At 55.0% G+C, this 21,643-nt stretch overlaps 2 protein-coding genes across 3 annotated transcripts in view; one reads left to right on the forward strand and one right to left on the reverse strand.

The window, feature by feature from the left end:
* Positions 1–2,385, reverse strand: part of LOC146863366 (cytochrome c oxidase assembly protein COX18, mitochondrial-like) — a 29,689-nt gene extending 27,304 nt beyond the window's left edge. The window contains exon 1 of the mRNA XM_085643361.1: positions 2,228–2,385. Coding sequence (XP_085499487.1) covers positions 2,228–2,288 — 61 coding nt within the window. The 5' untranslated portion in view covers positions 2,289–2,385. The remainder of the gene's footprint in view (positions 1–2,227) is intronic.
* LOC146863365 (zinc finger BED domain-containing protein 6-like) overlaps positions 1–21,643 on the forward strand; it is a 223,956-nt gene that overhangs the window by 146,460 nt on the left and 55,853 nt on the right. The window lies entirely within an intron of this gene.

A 21,643-nucleotide genomic window follows, 5' to 3' on the forward strand; every position in this document is an offset into this window, starting at 1 on the left:
AATTCCACAGCACCTTGATGGCTTCACTGAACACAGAGCTGTTTGGTACAAAACTGCTCCTTAAAATAAATCCACACTGATGCCATTGTGTGATTTATTGTACCATGTACTCAGAGGTGCCCTCTGAAAATTTACCAACACTGGAGAGGTCTCTGACCAGCAGCAGACAGCCAGCCAGCACACATGTTTCTGGACCCCTGGGTAAACAGCCCCTGCTCTCTAGGACCAAAAACAATTCACATCCAGTGCAGAGGTGTCATACCTACTTACCCAGGATGGGCCAGGGCTCGAAGAGGGTATCTTCAAAGGCCTGCCGCCTTTGTAACGCGACCCCCAGCCTCAGCTATTAGCATCAGATGGCAGCCTCTGGTTTACACCCCCACCTTGGGCAGGAAAAATTAAAAAGAATAGGAGGTGTGTCCACCTCTGCCAGCCCCATCCCTAAGGTGGGAGAGGAGAGGTGGAGCACAACTTTCAGTCCCCCGCCTTCTTGAAGATGGGCAGACACCTCCAATCAGGGCTAGGTCTATGCCCCCTCCAACAGAAGGGTGGCATAATAGAGGGTGCAGTCACCACATGTAAGGTGCCCATTGGGCCTGCCCGCTACTCCCCAAAAAAACCTCCTAAATGTAGTATTTAGGTGACTCGTCAGATCTAGAAACTAGATCTGCGACAACCTGAGAAGAAGAAAGACGACCCTGCAAAGAAGACTGAAGGAGAAGACAGCCCTACCGACCCGTCTCCAGCTACTACAAACCTGAGCGAGCTCTGAAACCCTGGTAGGACTGCTGCCTTCGAAAATGACTCCAATCTCCCGTGGACAGCCGACCTGTCCAGAAGAAACCTACTCCAAGGACTCCAGATCCATGCCGATCCACGTCCCCTGCCCACTCTGCACCCAACACCCATTGCCCGAGTGGCTCACCTGTGCAGTGAAGTCTGCCCAGGAATCCTGACCTTGTGTCCATCATTGGCTGACCTCTCCTGCCCTCCACGAAGACACCTGCAGTGTGAATCCAGAGGCTCCCCCTGACCAGTTTCGGTAAGAAGACTCCGACATCCAAAGGCATCCCTGCACCCGAAGCCTTACACTCCTCTGTGTTAGGCCTAAGGCTGCTCGCCCACACTACCACTAATAGAGCACTTTGGGTTTTACATTGAACGCTGTACACTTTTGGAAAACCCCTAGACTCTGAACAGTATTACCACATAGCAGCAATATCATATACAGGGCCAGCTTCCTACAAGCACCTTGTCACTCAGCCTGCAGTGGCAGTCTATAAGAGTTTGGAGCTGGTTACCTTATATTGAAACAAGATATGCTACAGCCCTTAGGGACCCTCTTCAGTCCCTATACCCTAGGAACCAGAGGTACCACTTACTAGGGACATCACAGAGGTGCTAGCGGCCTGGCCACTTGGTGATAAAGTGACCAGTTGTCTTGTTTTGGGGCAGAACACTGGCATTGGGGACCTGATTAGCAGGAACCCAGTGCACTTCAGTTAAAGTGGTGGTGGTGTCTCAATGCCCCAACTGGCCAGCTGGATCTCAACAGGAACAGGAAACAACACTGGATCTACACTTCTTGCGCCTGTTTACTTTGCATTCATTACACTTGGAGATACATTCTTTGCCCTCGGTTTTCCTGGACATTGAGACACCATCTGGGAGCTTTCTCTTGTGATGCCCGCCACAGGGCAAACCGTGTGAGCATTATGCTTTACTCACCACATCCGCTCTCCAGATTCAATTTGCTTTGTTGCTTCCAGCTCACCTTGCCCTTCCACACCTAAGCAATGGATTCTGGCATTGTGGACTTTTACACTTTGTCATGGGTTGCTCTGTCTGCTATCTCTTGACACCGGTCTAATGAAGCCCCCAACACGTTTCTGTTTGGGGGCAGACGGGGTATTGAGGATTATGGACTGCCAATATGCCTTTGTGTACATACCGCATCAAGCTGGCAACCGATCGATCTACAGACACTGCTTTAAATTGCTGTTACGCCTGCAAGTACCATAGGATCCACTTGGTACCCATGAGCCAAATGTGCCATGACATGTTCAAATGTCACCTTTTATTCATTAAATGAAGCTAGATCATACTCCAAATCACATCTTACAAATCTAAAAAAGTCAACATAGCATAAAAATGACTTCAAATGAAGTATTATTTAAAACCTGATGTGCTAAGGCTTACCCGTACAGTAGTTTTCATTAAGGCTTACCCCCAAAGCTGGCAGTAGGAATGCTGAAGATCCTGAGTGCCAAAGAAACAAAGACCCACATTGGGATCTGAATCCAGATCAGGAGGCTGGCCTTGAATGGATGACAGTTATCACAGACGTACAAACCCGATATGATCCTTCGGAGATTTTTCCTGAAATGGAACCTAAAAGGAATCCAAAATGGTCAAACAGTTTATACTTATTTTAGAGATACACAAAGGTTTTAGAAATGTATCACTGTAAACAAACAAGACATTATCCATTTAAAGAAAATGTAAGAAATTTGCATAGCTGTCATAACACAAATCTTTAACCCTGAAACACAGCTAGCCACCCAAGTTGCCATGTTGGAGTAGAAAGCCTCTGTAAACCACACACACAGTAGTAGTATGGCGAAGATCAGAGAAAACACATAAATACGTATGAAGGTGCAGGATGCAATAGGTTGAGTGAGATAAAAGTAAAGATTCAAATTACTGTACAATTTCTAGTTAGTTGGGGGATCTGGACATCCTCTAGATAGTTGGAGGATTTGAGATTAGGCTTGTCATGCAGTAATAAGACCTGGGAGGCAGTTCACCCATGGAAATCTAGCAACTAAGCCACAATCTCAGCAAGCCCTCATACAAGTACAACCATACGCACATGTAGTGAGCTAAGGGGAAGAGAGAAGGATCCTAGCAAGGTGTTGGTAGAAACACTGACTGTGTCAGTAACAATAAGTTTGTTCTGCATGTAGAAAAGTACTTCTTTATCATACAATCACTTCAGACCAACAGGTGGTTTGAATATTTGGAAGGCAAAGCATGAATAACAATACATTGAGACATTTCATAAAAAAGCCTACAGAGCCAAAGGCACACATCAGCTGAATGAGGTGACAGAATCATATGTTCTCAAACTCACATAAAAGAAGTGAGGACCCATTAGATCAGCTTTGGCCTTTAATATGCTGCTCATGGTGGTCTTAAGGAACTGAAGGTTCTTGGCATAGTAATCACCATTACAATACTTTGGTGTAAAGGTCTCTACTCTATACTGGACAATATATTATAACACCATGGTGACGATCACGATCCGTTAAAAACCGGGTACGAACCGTCGGACGGAGCATATTCTCCGTCCGACGCGTACCCAGTCGTCAAAATCTACCAACATGGAATTACGATTCGCACGGAAACACCATTTCCGTACGAATCGTACAAAACCCCGACCGACCAAAATAAACATACAAATGCGATCCGGGAAAGCGCCGACCTGACGTCGGGACGCACGCAGCCTGCCATTCACGAACCAGGAATTACGATTCGCACCGACGTCATCCCGCACGGTGAATATTTTCCGGCAGCCAAAAACTGCCGGGAAATCTGGACGACGCGAACAAGGAGTACCAGTACGCGACGGACAGACAGGACGACGCGAACAAGGAGTACCCGTACGCGACGGACAGACATGGACCCGAACCTACGTGTCATCCCGGCCCTCATAGCAGTCGACCTCCTCTACAGGTTACGACGCAGACGCCGCAGAAGGTCAGAACAACTAAGGGAGGGGGGAAAGGGGGGGGGAGGGTGGCAGGACCAGGGCAGGCCACAAAACCCCCACCAAAGTCACACAGCACACATGCCCTGGACATACCTGACCCTCAGGCCCTGGTCACTACGAGGGGGTGGGGGCGTGTCCAGCTAAGCCAGCGACCGCCACAACGGAAGTTCTTGATGACGCGAACCAGCAACACAACCAGACAGGTACGTCCCGTACCCACGCCTTAAGAGCGTGGGTACGAGTCGTACCACGCCCACACCTACGTCACCCCAACAATGGCGGGACGGCTCGTACCCACGTGGCAAAGGCCTGGGTATGGCCCGCACAAGCATCAAATAGTGTGGGGACGGATATGTACGGACCTTACCCCCACTCCGTATGCATGGAGCGTACCCCCAACCCCAACAGTGTAAGTACGACACGTACCCCCACCCGCGTATGCAAGGAGCGTACCCCCCATGCCAACAGTGTAAGTACGACCCGTACCCCCACCCGCGAATGCAAGGAGCGTACCCCCCATGCCAACAGTGTAAGTACGACACGTACCCCCACCCGCGTATGCATGGAGCGTACCCCCCATGCCAACAGTGTACGTACGACCCGTACCCCCACCCGCGTATGCAAGGAGCGTACCCCCCATGCCAACATTGTACGTACGACACGTACCCTCACCCGCGGATGTATGGAGCGTACCCCCCACCCCAACAGTGTAAGTACGACACGTACCCCCACCCGTGTATGCAAGGAGCGTACCCCCCATGCCAACAGTGTAAGTACGACCCGTACCCCCACCCGCGAATGCAAGGAGCGTACCCCCCATGCCAACAGTGTAAGTACGACACGTACCCCCACCCGCGTATGCATGGAGCGTACCCCCCATGCCAACAGTGTACGTACGACCCGTACCCCCACCCGCTTATGCAAGGAGCGTACCCCCCATGCCAACATTGTACGTACGACACGTACCCTCACCCGCGGACGTATGGAGCGTACCCCCCACCCCAACAGTGTAAGTACGACACGTACCCCCACCCGCGTAGGCAAGGAGCGTACCCCCCATGCCAACAGTGTAAGTACGACCCGTACCCCCACCCGCGTATGCAAGGAGCGTACCCCCCATGCCAACAGTGTAAGTACGACCCGTACCCCCACCCGCGAATGCAAGGAGCGTACCCCCCATGCCAACAGTGTAAGTACGACACGTACCCTCACACGCGTACGTATGGAGCGTACCCCCAACCGCAACAGTGTAAGTACGACACGTACCCCCACCCGCGTATGCAAGGAGCGTACCCCCCATGCGAACAGTGTAAGTACGACCCGTACCCCCACCCGCGAATGCAAGGAGCGTACCCCCCATGCCAACAGTGTAAGTACGACACGTACCCCCACCCGCGTATGCATGGAGCGTACCCCCCATGCCAACAGTGTACGTACGACCCGTACCCCCACCCGCGTATGCAAGGAGCGTACCCCCATGCCAACATTGTACGTACGACACGTACCCTCACCCGCGGACGTATGGAGCGTACCCCCCACCCCAACAGTGTAAGTATGACACGTACCCCCACCCGCGTAGGCAAGGAGCGTACCCCCCATGCCAACAGTGTAAGTACGACCCGTACCCCCACCCGCGTATGCAAGGAGCGTACCCCCCATGCCAACAGTGTAAGTACGACCCGTACCCCCACCCGCGTATGCAAGGAGCGTACCCCCCATACCAACATTGTACGTACGACACGTACCCTCATCCGCGGACGTATGGAGCGTACCCCCCACCCCAACAGTGTAAGTACGACACGTACCCTCACACACGTACGTATGGAGCGTACCCCCAACCGCAACAGTGTAAGTACGACACGTACCCCCACCCGCGTATGCAAGGAGTGTACCCCCCATACCAACATTGTACGTACGACACGTACCCTCACCCGCGGACGTATGGAGCGTACCCCCCACCCCAACAGTGTAAGTACGACACGTACCCCCACCTCGAATGCATGGAGCGTACCCACATCCGTGTATGTCATGAGCGTACATATTGTGAAATAGGAGAGGTGGGTGCAGAGTCCTCCCAGCAGTGCCCTGAGACAGGAGGGGTGGGTGCAGAGTCCTCCCAGCAGTGCCCTGAGACAGGAGGGGTGTGTGCAGAGTCCTCCCAGCAGTGCCCTGAGACAGGAGGGGTGGGGGCCTATCACTCCCAGCAGTGCCCTGAGACAGGAGGGGTGGGTGCCTATCACTCCCAGCAGTGCCCTGAGACAGGAGTGGTGGGGGCCTATCACTCCCAGCAGTGCCCTGAGACAGGAGGGGTGGGTGCCTATCACTCCCAGCAGTGCCCTGAGACAGGAGGGGTGTGTGCAGAGTCCTCCCAGCAGTACCCTGAGACAGGAGGGGTGTGTGCAGAGTCCTCCCAGCAGTGCCCTGAGACAGGAGGGGTGGGGGCCTATCACTCCCAGCAGTGCCCAGAGACAGGAGGGGTGGGGGCCTATCACTCCCAGCAGTGCCCTGAGACAGGAGGGGTGGGTGCCTATCACTCCCAGCAGTGCCCTGAGACAGGAGGGGTGTCTGCAGAGTCCTCCCAGCAGTGCCCAGAGACAGGAGGGGTGTGTGCAGAGTCCTCCCAGCAGTGCCCAGATACAGGAGGGGTGTGTGCAGAGTCCTCCCAGCAGTGCCCTGAGACAGGAGGGGTGGGGGCCTATCACTCCCAGCAGTGCCCTGAGACAGGAGGGGTGGGGGCCTATCACTCCCAGCAGTGCCCTGAGACAGGAGGGGTGGGTGCAGAGGCCTCCCAGCAGTGCCCTGAGACAGGAGGGGTGTGTGCAGAGTCCTCCCAGCAGTGCCCTGAGACAGGAGGGGTGGGGGCCTATCACTCCCAGCAGTGCCCAGAGACAGGAGGGGTGGGGGCCTATCACTCCCAGCAGTGCCCTGAGACAGGAGGGGTGGGTGCCTATCACTCCCAGCAGTGCCCTGAGACAGGAGGGGTGTGTGCAGAGTCCTCCCAGCAGTGCCCAGAGACAGGAGGGGTGTGTGCAGAGTCCTCCCAGCAGTGCCCTGAGACAGGAGGGGTGTGTGCAGAGTCCTCCCAGCAGTGCCCAGAGACAGGAGGGGTGTGTGAAGAGTCCTCCCAGCAGTGCCCTGAGACAGGAGGGGTGGGGGCCTATCACTCCCAGCAGTGCCCATGGAACGCAAAGGGTGGAGTAGCCACAGATACCATGCCCACAAATGTCCGTCAGGTGCACAAAGACCCTGCAGTACATGTACCACATGTGTGCGAGGCTGGGAGTATACGCATGCATAGGGCCAAAAAGAAAACATGTACACATGAAGTCATGTCAATAGTCCACATACACAAGTACAATGACTACCAAGGATGCCACGAATGATGCAGGTGGAGACATCGCTCAGCATGCATGTGCAAAGTTGAAGGAGTCCGTCACACACCCAGCTAATGTACACACAGCTCGGCGCTAAATATTGGGAACACCCTGCAGGGAAGAAGTCAGGGTACACAGAGGAAGGAAAACACCTTGGGACAATTGCAACATGCAGCAACTGCTTACATGAATTGAGAAAGCTAGCTAACACCGTGTGATGGCACACAGATCCCATGGTCCCCCCTATGAGCAGCACACTACTACATTTCCCACACACTCAACAAATGAACACCACCCACAACCATGTAGCAGCCCCACCGACAGCAATGCCAGCAAAGCAGGAGTGTTCCAAGGGCAAAAAATAAATAGCTTTATTCAGCATGATCCAAAAACTGGTATGTAGTAAGTTCAATATTTACAAAGCCCATAGGGCAGTCCATGAGTCACAGCTGGATGGGGGACACAGTGGGATGCGTGTCCCCTAGCTTGCCTGCACAGTTACAAGCCGTTGTCTTCCACAGGGGTGAGGGCATCAAGTGGGGGGGAAGGAACAGGCACCGCAGGGACAGGAGGGCGAAGGGTAGGCGACATGGGTGCAGGGATGGAGGACTCCACCACAGGGGGTGGGGCAGGGCCAAAGGTGGATTCTAGGAGCGCGCTGCACACCTCGGCAAGGTCCTCCAGGGACTCCCCTGCACCCGAAGGAACCACAGGCCCCAAGGAGGGGGGGGGGGTCAGAGGGATGGGTCGCAGCGGCACTGGGGGAGGGTGTGGACAGGGGGGGGGACTCAACCACCCTGACCGAGGACTTCCTTGACCGCTTGCGTGGTGGCGTCACTGTGGGGCTCAGGGACAGAGCGGCCATGAAGGAGTCTTTGGGGGATATGTGGCCAGGAGAGCTGTGGGGAGGGGATTTGGAGGGAGTGGATTGGGTGGAATGCGGACTCCCACTCTGGCTGCGTGTCACACGTTTGCCCCCCGACCCAGTGGGTGTGCCTACTTCACCCTGTGTGTGCGTGTCAGGAGGTGTGCGGCGGACCTTCCCTGCTGGTGTGGTGCCTGTGTGTGTTGTGGTGGGTGCATGCTTACGTCTGTGTGTATGTGGGACAGGCATGGGAGTGGGAAGTGTGGAAGGAGCAGGGGTAGGGGGTGGGACGTAGCGCTGCAGGAGACCCACTGCTGCAGTCAGTGTGGAGTCTATGGACCTCAGCAAGTTGCGTTGGTCAGCCTGCGATGAATGAATGCCCTCCAAGTATGCCTCTATGTTGTTGAGGACCTGGCTGTGGGCATGGAGGACATTAAGGATCGCAGTCTGACCAATCTGCAACTGCCGCTGGATGTCCACAGACTCAGCATTGGCGGCAGCAGTGGAGACTGGGGCAGGGGGTGCGGTGCCTGGCAGGAAGGAGACATGTGGTGACCGGGCACGTTGGGAAGGGACACGAGCAAGTGGGAGGCGGCTGATGCCAATGGAGGGGGCGGTGCGAGATGTAGGGCTGCTGTCAGATGGTGGTGCAGCCACCGCCCACTCGGAGAGATCATCCTCGGACCCGTCAGCTTCATACTCTGTTGTGCCAGTCGACATGTACCCGGGTTCACTCTCCTCCGCCTCTGTCCCACTCGAAGTGCCAGGCACGATGCCACCGCTGGCACTGGTGCTCGGTCCCTCCGCGCCGTCTGTGTCCATGTCTCCCTCCGTGTCCCCCGACGATGCTGTGGGCAGGGTGAAGAGACAGAAATTAATCATACACCTGTATACATATGTCACATGAGTCAAATCTACTTAGGTCACAGTGCATAGCCTGAAACAAAGGAAGAGTTACAACTACAAAACAAGGTACATATGTAGGCCCTGCAAGACACAGTTGTGTGACCCACCATGCCATGGATAAACTATGGAGAGCATGACACAATAGCAAATGAGATGACATGGAATTTTGACTGAGGAGCAAGGCCCTGGGGACAATCCAGCACTGCATCTGCACCACACAGTGTGGCAGGCAATAGGGATGAGCAGGGACCACATCCAGGAACTAGAGGCACATGCAGCATAGGTAATACTGATAACATGCCCACCCTGACTGGCATAATGCACCTTGAGTGTATGTCCAGACAAACATCACACACTGGCCAGTCCTAGCAAGGAGATGACAGGTCTTGACATGTAGGCCATGCCCGCACCACCCACCCCCTACATGAGACTAATCTGTGGAGACACAGGAAGCACTTACATCTCTTAGTCAGGGTGAGATACACATGGGATGCAAAACTTCAATATTGCACACAAACTACCCAAGGTGCGCCTGTCCAAATAATCATGTACAAATGGGCATCATCAGATGATTGCAACAAGACACAAAGGCAATGGCCACCGTGAGTATGTAATTGGAAAATCAGGTCAGGCTGGACAGTGGACACTTGTAATACATCTCACGTCAATATACATGGTGCCAGGGGACAATGGCACAGAGCACAACCTATGCTGTAGACACAGAGATTGTCGACATTCTCGGATTACACACATGATACCTAGGAAAAGATGCCCCTGGGGACAGTAGTGGCCACACAACTCCATGCTCCTGAATGGGAATGACTGCAACACACGCTAACATCCCTGCACTATGCGTAACGCACAATCATGCACATCATGTCACAGGCCACCACATGGGACATGCCTGCTGGAAGGCCTCGCACTCGAGAGATTAACTCCCATGTCTGGAATCAGCATTAGTGCCAACTGACATGGAACCCACAAGTCCAGAACTGGACAGGGCACAGGCAAGGTCACTAAACCTGTTACACACCACCCCTACACATGATGCTGCAGGCATTGTACACTTGGAGAAGGTGTCAGGCTACATAACCTTGTGATGGAGTGACTACACACAGAACAGGGAACACATTGCAAGGAGGGGAAGGGAGGCAGGAGAGCCCTGCAACACTGTGGGTAACAGGATCTGCACAGCACCATAAACCCTGGAAGTGTATCCATGGAACAGTGCACTTACAAATGCTGGTGAAACACAACAAACACACACATGTACCTACCCCCTTCCGGCTGCTGCATCTCCTGTAGGCGCCTGTCCAAGTCAGGAAAGACCACCGCCAGCACACGTTTCTGGATGTGGGAGAGACGGCGGCGCCCGCGGTTCTTATGGCTCTCAGGTGAGTCCCCCAGCAGGACCCGTGCGATCCTCCGCGTCCAGCACCGGATATCCTGCCAGCGTTTCCTCACCTGGGACAGGCGCCGCTTCGGACCATCCGCACTCCTCACGGCGCTGACGGCGTCCAGCCATATCTTCTCCTTGGCAGAGGCGTCTACCTGTGAGGATGGACAAGTGACACTACATCAATACACCTGGCACATGTCACAGGGACACAGATTGGAACACATTTGCTGTTTACAACAAGGCATAGTATGCATCCAACGCATTGCACCTTTGTCATAGGGACATGATCCTCTGGGGGAAGGCCAAAAGCAGTACGTGCCATTGAAAGGACACAGGTGGAATGAGGGCAACTACACAATCAATGATCCAGGCTCACACTGTGCATCACACCCACCCCTCCTGTCTCAGGGCACTGCTGGGAGTGATAGGCACCCACCCCTCCTGTCTCAGGGCACCGCTGGGAGGACTCTGCACACACCCCTCCTGTCTCAGGGCACTGCTGGGAGGACTCTGCACACACCCCTCCTGTCTCAGGGCACTGCTGGGAGTGTTAGGCACCCACCCCTCCTGTCTCAGAGCACTGCTGGGAGTGTTGGGCACCCACCCCTCCTGTCTCAGGGCACTGCTGGGAGGACTCTGCACCCACCCCTCCTGTCTCAGGGCACTGCTGGGAGTGTTAGGCACCCACCCCTCCTGTCTCAGGGCACTGCTGGGAGTGTTGGGCACCCACCCCTCCTGTCTCAGGGCACTGCTGGGAGGACTCTGCTACCACCCCTCCTGTCTCAGGGCACTGCTGGGAGTGTTAGGCACCCACCCCTCCTGTCTCAGGGCACTGCTGGGAGTGTTGGGCACCCACCCCTCCTGTCTCAGGGCACTGCTGGGAGGACTCTGCACCCACCCCTCCTGTCTCAGGGCACTGCTGGGAGTGTTAGGCACCCACCCCTCCTGTCTCAGGGCACTGCTGGGAGGACTCTGCACCCACCCCTCCTGTCTCAGGGAACTGCTGGGAGGACTCTGCACCCACCCCTCCTGTCTCAGGGAACTGCTGGGAGTGTTAGGCACCCACCCCTCCTGTCTCAGGGCACTGCTGGGAGGACTCTGCGCACACCCCTCCTGTCTCAGGGCACTGCTGGGAGACATCAGGCATTCCCCCCCCCTGGGACTCCCCCTACAGTACATAGGATGTGTGTCACACCTGGACACAATGGCAGAAGTCACAGTCACAAAAAAGGGACACAGTCTGTGCCAGTGGACACTGCACTCACCTGATAACCTGGTCGCCCATACAGCATGGGGTACCGTGGGAGGATCACATCCACCAAAGCCATGTTCTCCTCCAGGGTGAATGGCTGTGACCTCTCCACAGCCCTTGACATGGTTCCAGGGAATCAGTAGCAGCAGCTGGGTCGTGGAATACAGAGATGTGCAGGCAAGTGCTCCCTCATGGGACCTGGCTGCCTTATATCTGCCTTGCTGGACCATCTCATGCACAGGAGTACAGAGTGATTGGTCACTCACATTTGCATCCTATGTTTCCTCCAATCCCTTCAAACCTAGCAGTCTGTGGGTTCTCAATCTGTTTTTTTCTCCTGCATGATGTCAGCCCCACAAACACATTGCAACAAAGTAGATTCATTCCAACTGACTTCTGCCGTGCAGCTTCCTGAACAAATTCAAAATTTGAACTTGGTCTCCATGACAACCAGCATGCATGTAGGCCTTAATACTTGTCCCTCATGTGTCCCCTATGGAATTTTGAGCTTCACACACAGGTACGGTGCATTCCGGGGCCCTAGGGCACCCCAAATGCATAGCAACGGCCCGTACACGCGTGCCTACGTTCACTATCACTATGGGTGTCCTCGCGTATGCGTACTCGTAGTGGTACGGGCCGTACACGCGCCTGTACGCTCCCTATCACTACGCGTACGCATACGCGAGAACACCCATAGTGATATGGAGCGTACAGGCGTGTGTACGGTCCGTACCACTACGAGTACGCATACGCAAGAACACCCATAGTGGTAGGGCCGTACACGCGCCTGTACGCTCCATATCACTATGGGTGTTCTCGCGTATGCGTACACGTAGTGATAGGGAGCGCACAGGCGCGTGTACGGCCCGTACCACTACGTGTACGCATACGCGAGGACACCCAGAGTGATAGGGAGCGTACAGGCGCGTGTACGGCCCTACCACTATGGGTGTTCTTGCGTATGCGTACTCGTAGTGGTACGGACCGTAAACATGCCTGTACGCTCACCATCACGATGGGTACACATACGGCAGCACTCCCATAGTGATATTGGAACGTACACAGGCCCTCTTAGCAGCAGTACGGCGGTTTTCACACATCACAGTGGTGACAGGCAGCGCACAGGAAGGAATAGGGCGGACATACTTGTCCATGGATGGACATCAAGGCATTGTCTGTGCATTACTACATGTGTGGGGCACAGGTGTGACAGGCTGTGATGTGGAACATTACTCCTGAGTCGAGAAGGCACCAGATGTATGATGAGATGTGTACAGATGTAATGTGTGACGGTGCAATGTGTGCCAGGCATGCCCTTGACTTCTTTGACATGTGTGCATGTCGTACTGCACACTTGGGATGAGCGTCACTGGCATGGCACGGACACCAACACACGGAAGTGTCCCCTGATGCCCGGTACAGGGGTTACCACACCTGACTTGTCACTACCCACGGTGCACGATGTGACTATGTCATGTATGTGTGGGGGCTTCCCGTTAGGTTGATGTTGGAGCACCCTCAAAAGCTGCAGCTGTTGCAGCAACCAACATGTGTATGTGTGTAGATTGACATTGGACACTGTTCCGCACACCATGTCACATGTGGTATCGGATGTGAGGTGCGTATGTATGCATGGGACACGGAGTAGCGTGACAAGGACATGTCTGCATCCTCTCAATGAATATGTGGTGAGTCATGACATGTGCACCTTCATGGCAAGGTGTGTGGGCTGTCCTAGTGTAATGTCATGTGACCTGTGGCTCTAGTGTTCCGCTACCAGTCTCTGCAATCGGCATCCTACTTCTGCTGATGTGTGGGTGTATGTCACTACTGTGTTGCGTCTGGCTGTTCACTTGCACTGGGACACAGCTAATCCCATGGCATGGCATGTGGAGGTTCTCAATCTCCGTGTGTAGCTGGGTCTTGGTAGGAGTGTCAGCTGCCAGCCATACGTGTCCAGGGCATGTGGCACATACCTGACTCCATATGTAGCATATGTGTATAGACAGATTAACATGTGCTCAGTACAAATTATTTGTTGTTGTGGGGCACTCACTCTTCCTTGTCACTTCCAAATTACTGCAGAGCGCCGCCTCTTCCCCGAGCAATTCCGGACTTGGCTGCCATGCGGGAGAATGATCGTATCCGGTGCTACCGCTTCCCCCAACGGTTGATTCTGGAGTTGACGGCGAGACTGGCACCACACCTGCAACCGCTGCACAGGTATCCTACGGCACTGACACCCAAGCTGAAGGTAATGGCAGCCCTACATTTTCTAGCCACGGGTACCTTTCAAAATACCATAGCTCATGTTGGTGGCATGTCCCAGAGCATGTTCTGCCGTGTGCTGCATGATTTCTTAGAGGCCATGTTGATTCACCTGGATGACTTCATCAAGTTCCCAACCCCTGAACAGTTGACTGGGGTCAAGCGTGGATTCTATGCCCTGGGAGGGATGCCCCAGGTCATTGGGTCCATAGATGGGACACATGTTGCTTTGGTACCACCACACGCACAGGAGGTAGCGTACCGCAATCGGAAGCACTACCACTCCATCAATGCCCTTGTGGTGTGTCTGTCCAACATGGTGATTTCACATGTCTGTGCTCGTTTTCCAGGATCAGCACACGATGCCTACATCATGAAGCGTAGCAGGGTGCCTGAAATGATGATGCAGCTGCGCAACGAACGAGCATGTGTTGTTGGTGGGTACAGTCTGTCTGTTTTGTATTTTGCATAGCCTACCAGCACGACCGCTTCACCAGTTCTAATGATGTCCATGTGCTTCCCATGTAGGGGACGCTGGGTATCCCAACATGCCATGGCTGCTCACACCTCTCCGCAACCCCATCACGCCGGCCCAGCTCCGCTACAACACCGCCCATGGCCGGACAAGGCGAGTGATAGAGAGGACGTTTGGCCTGCTGAAGAGCCGATTTAGGTGCCTCCACAAGACCGGCGGCGCGCTCCCATATGCCCCTGCGAAGGTCTGCAAAATCTTCATGGTCTGCTGCATTCTGCACAACATGGCAGTTGAGAAAGCTGTGACACTCATCCTGGATCAAGATGACGAGGACCAGCCACCCGTGGAGGACGAAGGGCTTGGCAATGGGGCTAGTGATGTGGAGGATGTGGAGCCGCAAGAAGACATCCGGACTCGGCTCATACGCGACTTCTTTGCTTAGTGGTGAGTACCAGTGTCTGAGTGTGCACACATTGCTCCACGTGTGGCATGTGTTGTGATGTGTGTCTCCACCTGCATGTATGGCACGTGAGTCAGAGGTGTGTGTGGGTGTGTCACTGGAGTGATGGTGGCAGTGATGGTTGTATTTCCCCAGTCATAATTGTGAACTAGCATGTTGTCATCCATACATGTGTCGAGTACATGCACATGCAAGTGGCTGTGCTTTTTGTGGCTGACTACTTGTGTGTCTCTCATCCCCAGGTACTTGCGCATGCCGTCTGCTGGTTGCATTGTTGTGGCACTGCTATTCCTCATGGACATGTCATCGTGTGCTGACTCAGCGTTACACGCACGGACAAGTTTGGAAGTCTCCTTAGGGTAAGGGATGCATCAGGGGTGTATTGGGTGTGGCAGTTGTTCACGATGTATGCACACTGCCCCTGTCGATGTTTGGTTCCTCTGCAGCCATGTAGCATCACCATGGGACACGACATGCAGCTGTGTACACCTGAATAGATGGTCTGACTGGTTGACAGTCATCAGTGATGGGATAGTGGATTGTGATGATGGCATCAATGTGTGTAACACTGCCCTCGGACACATACGGTTTGCATTGGCTTGACATGGTGTGGGACTTCTACATCAGCGGATCAATGGTGTATGGCAGTCTCTCCATGAGCAGCTGTGGGTGTTTAGCTGTTGGCCGACAATTGTGTGCCAGTTCCATGGCTATCACGCATTTGTGCTGCAGAAGGGGGGTGCCAGTGTTGGACCCACATGTTACTCCACATGAAGTGTTCATGTGTACTTCAAGTTGCCTCTGCAATCCCGAAAACATGACTAATAAAGGTGTCCCTATGCCTCCAAGGTGCCTCTTCTCAGTCAATGCTGGTGTGTTGCCACGGTGCATCCAGCATGTCTGGCATGTTTTTCCCTGATAGTGGCTATGTGTCTATGTGTCGAGTAGCAAGTTGCAAGCTGTGTGTGTGGGCTGAGACTGTGTATTGTGCATCATGTCCATGACTGTGTGGGTATTGTGACATGTGCCATCCCCATGCATCCAACGTTGGCCAGGCCCCCATTCTCTGCATCCACCGGACTCAAGCTTGCAGGACATGGTTCTGCCACCTGTCTACACATACCTGGGTGCCCCCCAGGACACTGGACTGGATCCCTGACCTCTGCGCATGACTGTTGCTGTACTCAATGTGTCTGTCAGCACGGTTGTGCGGCCACCCCTCAGCTGGTTGGGCCCATCACGGGTGTGTATGGTGCTCCATGTCTGTCTTGCCTAATACACTGTGACCCGTGTGTCCTGTGCCAGACTCAGGCCCCAGGGTGTGGATGGTTGAAGTCAAAAGAGAACTCAGGCATGTTCAGACTTTACAAGACACATGTAAGGTAATAATGCAACCAGCAGGCATCTTCTCTTCATGGTGTGAATTTTTATTTTTGTGGGGGGGTGGGGTATGACGTGAGGGGCTTTCCGGGAGTTTGGAATCCAAAGTTCAGTAGGGGAGTTGGTGTCCTTGCCATTGGAAATCCTCAGAGTCCATGCCACAGTCTTTGTCAACATTGGTCAGACAGTGACCAGCAAGGCCATGTGGCAGAGAATGTCTCTTGATGCTGTGATGCTGTTGCTCCAGTGGGCCAGGTGCCAGGCCAGGTGTCCTGGGAGATGGTGATGTAGCGCCGACCCTCACGGTCCTTTCCGTGGACGACCCGGCCTCCTGCGGGGACCCTCAGAAGCAGGCCGTGACGATGTTTGGGATGCTCCATCGGATGTTTCCTCCTCCTCCTGATCCCTCCCTGTGGGTGGTGATGTTCTACGCCTTCTGGCACAGGGAGGGTTGCCCATGTTGTCGGCCATCCGACGGAGTGTATTGTGAATCCCCTGGAACACCGTCACGAGCTCAGCCTGTCTGTCCTCCATCCTCCGTTGGTGTTGCAGTAGACAGGCATGTTGCTGGGCCTGCTGGGTCTCGATCTCATCGAGGGTCCCCCTGATCTCATTGAGGGTGGACACAAGTTGGGCCATGCCCGTGGTGTCCTGCCGGTATGTGTCCAGGATGTTACGGACATGGGAATATACCGGTTCCCCAGCCAACTGGTCAGGCTGGCGCCTCCGCCGTCCTCCACTCCCACCACCCCTGCCCACTTGCACCTGGCCTGCCCTTGTGGGCACATCGGATCTCCGGGACCCCTGAGGGGTGGCATTGGCGTTGTCGCCTGCCTCCTCCTGGGTGCCCGGGACACCGTGTCCCTCCTGGCCAGCCTGGCTGCTTTGTGGTGGTGGGGCAGGGATCCTGGGTGTCTCCTGGGATGTGGCAGGAGTGGGGGTGGTGGTTGGCCCCGTTGTACCTGACGCAGGTGCTGCAGGTGGTTGGACACCAGAGGGGCCAGGTTGGTCGGGGTCGTCCACAGAGTGGTGAGAGTCGTCGCTGCCGGTGGGATCGGCCTCCCGCAGATCCGGGTCCTGTGAGTCTTCCCCCCCAGTGTTGGGGGGTGAACCACGAGGTTGACCTGTGTGTGAGAGAGACAATGTTAATTTTGGTCCATGCAACATCCATGTTTCATCAGTTTCAAAGTTGGCACATTTCCTCTTGGAATTAGGATCTGTCTTGCATTCCACTCACAGTGCACTTGTGCATGGGTGTGTCCCTTGGGCACCACTTTGGCCCCTTTCACTATGTGTGGCACAGTCTTACTTGCTGCGTCAAGTGTGACTGCAGTCAGCAGTGGAGTGGGCAGGTGTGGTGAGCCATGCATTGGCGCCTTCCGTGTAGCACTGTACATGTGCACATGGAGTGGATCCACACACTTATATAATGCAGGTAGCTGTCGTTGTGCTCGTGAACAGGTTGTGACATGGCCCTGAGTTTTGCCATGGAGAAGAGGTGGGGTTCTGGCACTGGCCACCCTTGGCTACATGCACGCAGTCTACCTGCTGACGAGCAGACATTCCCACACACCACACGGCTGATTTGCTCTCCCTGTGTCTCCCTCCCTCTCTGTCCCCCTCTCCCTCCCTCCGTGTGTCAGCCTCCTCCCTCTGTCCGTGTCCCTGTGTCTCCCTCCCTCTCTGTCCCCCTCTCCCTCCCTCCGTGTGTCAGCCTCCTCCCTCTGTCCGTGTCCCTGTGTCTCCCTCCCTCTCTGTCCCCCTCTCCCTCCCTCCGTGTGTCAGCCTCCTCCCTCTGTCCGTCTCCCTGTGTCTCCCTCCCTCTCTGTCCCCCTCTCCCTCCCTCCGTGTGTCAGCCTCCTCCCTCTGTCCGTGTCCCTGTGTCTCCCTCCCTCTCTGTCCCCCTCTCCCTCCCTCCGTGTGTCAGCCTCCTCCCTCTGTCCGTGTCCCTGTGTCTCCCTCCCTCTCTGTCCCCCTCTCCCTCCCTCCGTGTGTCAGCCTCCTCCCTCTGTCCGTGTCCCTGTGTCTCCCTCCCTCTCTGTCCCCCTCTCCCTCCCTCCGTGTGTCAGCCTCCTCCCTCTGTCCGTCTCCCTGTGTCTCCCTCCCCCTCTGTCCCCCTCTCCCTCCCTCCGTGTGTCAGCCTCCTCCCTCTGTCCGTCTCCCTGTGTCTCCCTCCCTCTCTGTCCCCCTCTCCCTCCCTCTCTATCCCCCTCTCCCTCCCTCTGTGTGTCACCCTCTGTCACCTCAGCCAAGCTTCCTGGGCACACACTGTTAGCAGATCTTTGAATGGCCCTTGGCTTGTTGATGTGAGTTTGTTTCTGATCTCCAGGCACCCATTGGGTGTAGTGTGTGTCTCTGAGCTGCTGCTGTGGTGGTGTGTGCTGCCACTCTTTCACAATGTTGGCTGTTCATTAGCTGCTGTCATGTGCAAAACAGTGCCTTCACCCCCATGTGTTGATGCAAGGCGTCCGCCATTTGCTGGCGAGTCTTTCCTGTGTGGGGACACACTGTTTGTCTGGCTGTGACATAGGCCATATGGGCAGAGGGCATTGTTGTCTGCTTCTGAGTTGCACTATGTGAATTTTGGGGCCCACCCTCCCGCCATCCGGGTTACCGTGTCATGTGTTGGTGTCTTCTGTGGCCTGTGACTTGACATTGTCCAGCTGGGTGCATGGGGCATGGTGGCGGCAGTGGCATGTGCGTGTTCATGGAGTGTGGTTGAGTCATGCGATAGCTTGGGGTGGTTGCGTGCCTGTTTGTGATTTTGGTTGTGGATGACGTTCCCCCCATGTGAGGTGCGTTGTTTGTGTACTCACCCGGGTCTCGGAGTCCTCCTAATCCTTCGACTGCCTCCACCGGCAGTATGGCCATCACCCTCTCCTCCCAGGGATGGTAGTGTACGGGTCTGCGGGAGGGCCCTCCTCCAGTGAGGTTGGCCTGGTTGTGTTCATCCAGCATCTTGGCTCGGACCCTCCTCCGCAGATCGTACCACCTGGCTTGGCATTCCTGCTTGTTCCTTCTGGTGTCCGCAACAGCATACACAGCATCGACGATGGTCTGCCACATGGCTGTTTTTGCTGCCATGCTGGTCTGTCTGACCAATGTTCCAAAGAGCTGTGGCTCGACTCTGAGGATTTCATCGACAAGGACCTCCAACTCTCGGTTACTGAACTTTGGATTCTTGTTAGTGGGCATGGTGAGGGGTGTGGATGGTGGGGGGTGTGTGTGGATGGTTGTGGGTGTGTGGGTGTGGTTGTGCAGGTGTGTGTGTGAATGTGATGAGGGGGTGTTTGTGAAGGTGGTTGTGTGAAGGTGTGCAAGTGTAAGGTGTGGTGAAGCTTGTAGTATGGTGCTGTAGGTTGTCTGTGGTGTCTGGCAGCAGTGAGTCTGTTGCAAAGGCTCATGGTTTGTGTGTGTGGGCCCTTTTTATTGGTCCATTGGTGGGTGTGGCTGTGTTTGAACTTTGGGTGGGTGTGTTATAAGGAGTGGTGGTGTTTTGGGCCTCTGTTTGTTTTTGGCAGTTGCAGGTCAGTGAATGTGTTTTTTAGTGGTTGTTGGACATGTTCTGTGGCTTTGTGCCATTCGAATGGTGTATTCTTGTGTTGTTTTGGTTTGTCCTGGTTGTGTACGTGCGTTTTTAGCGTGTGTACGGTAGGTACATGGGCCATTTGGTTGTACAGTGCTGTCCTTGTGTGTGGCTTGGTACGACTCGTACATGCGGTTGTGATGTTGGGGCCTGGGGTGCGCTCCGTACTTAGGAGGTTGTGGTGGGGGTGCAACTCTGACGTACACGGGTGTACATACAGGGGTGTACGACACGTACAGGGGTGTACATACACGGGGGTACGACACGTACAGGGGTGGGGGTACGACTCGAACGTACAGGGGTGTACATACACGGGGTAGGACACGTACAGGGGTGGGGGTACGACTCAAACGTACAGGGGTGTACATACACGGGGGTGGGACACATACACGGGTGGGGGTAGGACTCGAACGTACAGGGGTGTACATACACGGGGGTACGACACGTACAGGGGTGTACATACACGGTGGTACGACACCTACAGGGGTAGGGGTACGACTCGAACGTACAGGGGTGTACATACACGGGGGTACGACACGTACAGGGGTGTACATACACGGGGGTAGGACACGTACAAGGGTGGGGGTACAACTCGAACGTACAGGGGTGTACATACACGGGGGTATGACACGTACAGGGGTGTACATACACGGGGGTAGGACACGTACAGGGGTGGGGGTACGACTTGAACGTACAGGGGTGTACATACACGGTGGTACGACACGTACACGGGTGGGGGTACGACTCGAACGTACAGGGGTGTACATACACGGTGGTACGACACGTACAGGGGTGGGGGTACGACTCGAACGTACAGGGGTGTACATACACGGTGATACGACACGTACAGGGGTAGGGGTACGACTCGAACGTACAGGGGTGTACATACACGGGGGTACGACACATACAGGGGTGTACATACACGGGGGTAGGACACGTACAGGGGTGGGGGTACGACTCGAACGTACAGGGGTGTATATACACGGTGGTACGACACGTACACGGGTGGGGGTACGACTCGAACGTACAGGGGTGTACATACACGGTGGTACGACACGTACAGGGATGGGGGTACGACTCGAACATACAGGGGTGTACAAACACGGTGGTACGACACGTACAGGGGTGGGGGTACGACTCGAACGTACAGGGGTGTACATACACGGTGGTACGACACGTACAGGGGTAGGGGTACGACTCGAACGTACAGGGGTGTACATACACGGGGGTACGACATGTACAGGGGTGTACATACACGGGGGTAGGACACGTACAGGGGTGGGGGTACGATTCGAACGTACAGGGGTGTACATACACGGTGGTACGACACGTACACGGGTGGGGGTACGACGCGAACGTACAGGGGTGTACATACACGGTGGTACGACACGTACAGGGGTGGGGGTACGACTCGAACGTACAGGGGTGTGCATACACGGTGGTACGACATGTACAGGGGTAGGGGTACGACTCGAACGTACAGGGGTGTACAAACACGGGGGTACGACACGTACAGGGGTGTACATACACGGGGGTAGGAAACGTACAGGGGTGGGGGTACGACTCGAACTTACAGGGGTGTACATACACGGTGGTACGACACGTACACGGGTGGGGGTACGACTCGAATGTACAGGGGTGTACATACACGGTGGTACGACACGTACAGGGGTGGGGGTACGACTCGAACGTACAGGGGTGTACATACACGGTGGTACGACACGTACAGGGGTAGGGGTAGGACTCGAACGTACAGGGGTGTACATACACGGGGGTACGACACGTACAGGGGTGTACATACACGGGGGTAGGACACGTACACGGGTGGGGGTACGACTCGAACGTACAGGGGTGTACATACACGGGGGTAGAACTCGTACAGGGGTGGGGGTACGACTCTAAC

This window comes from Triturus cristatus, chromosome 2_2, assembly GCF_964204655.1.
Source record: "Triturus cristatus chromosome 2_2, aTriCri1.1, whole genome shotgun sequence".
NCBI classification, from domain to species: Eukaryota; Metazoa; Chordata; class Amphibia; order Caudata; family Salamandridae; genus Triturus; species Triturus cristatus.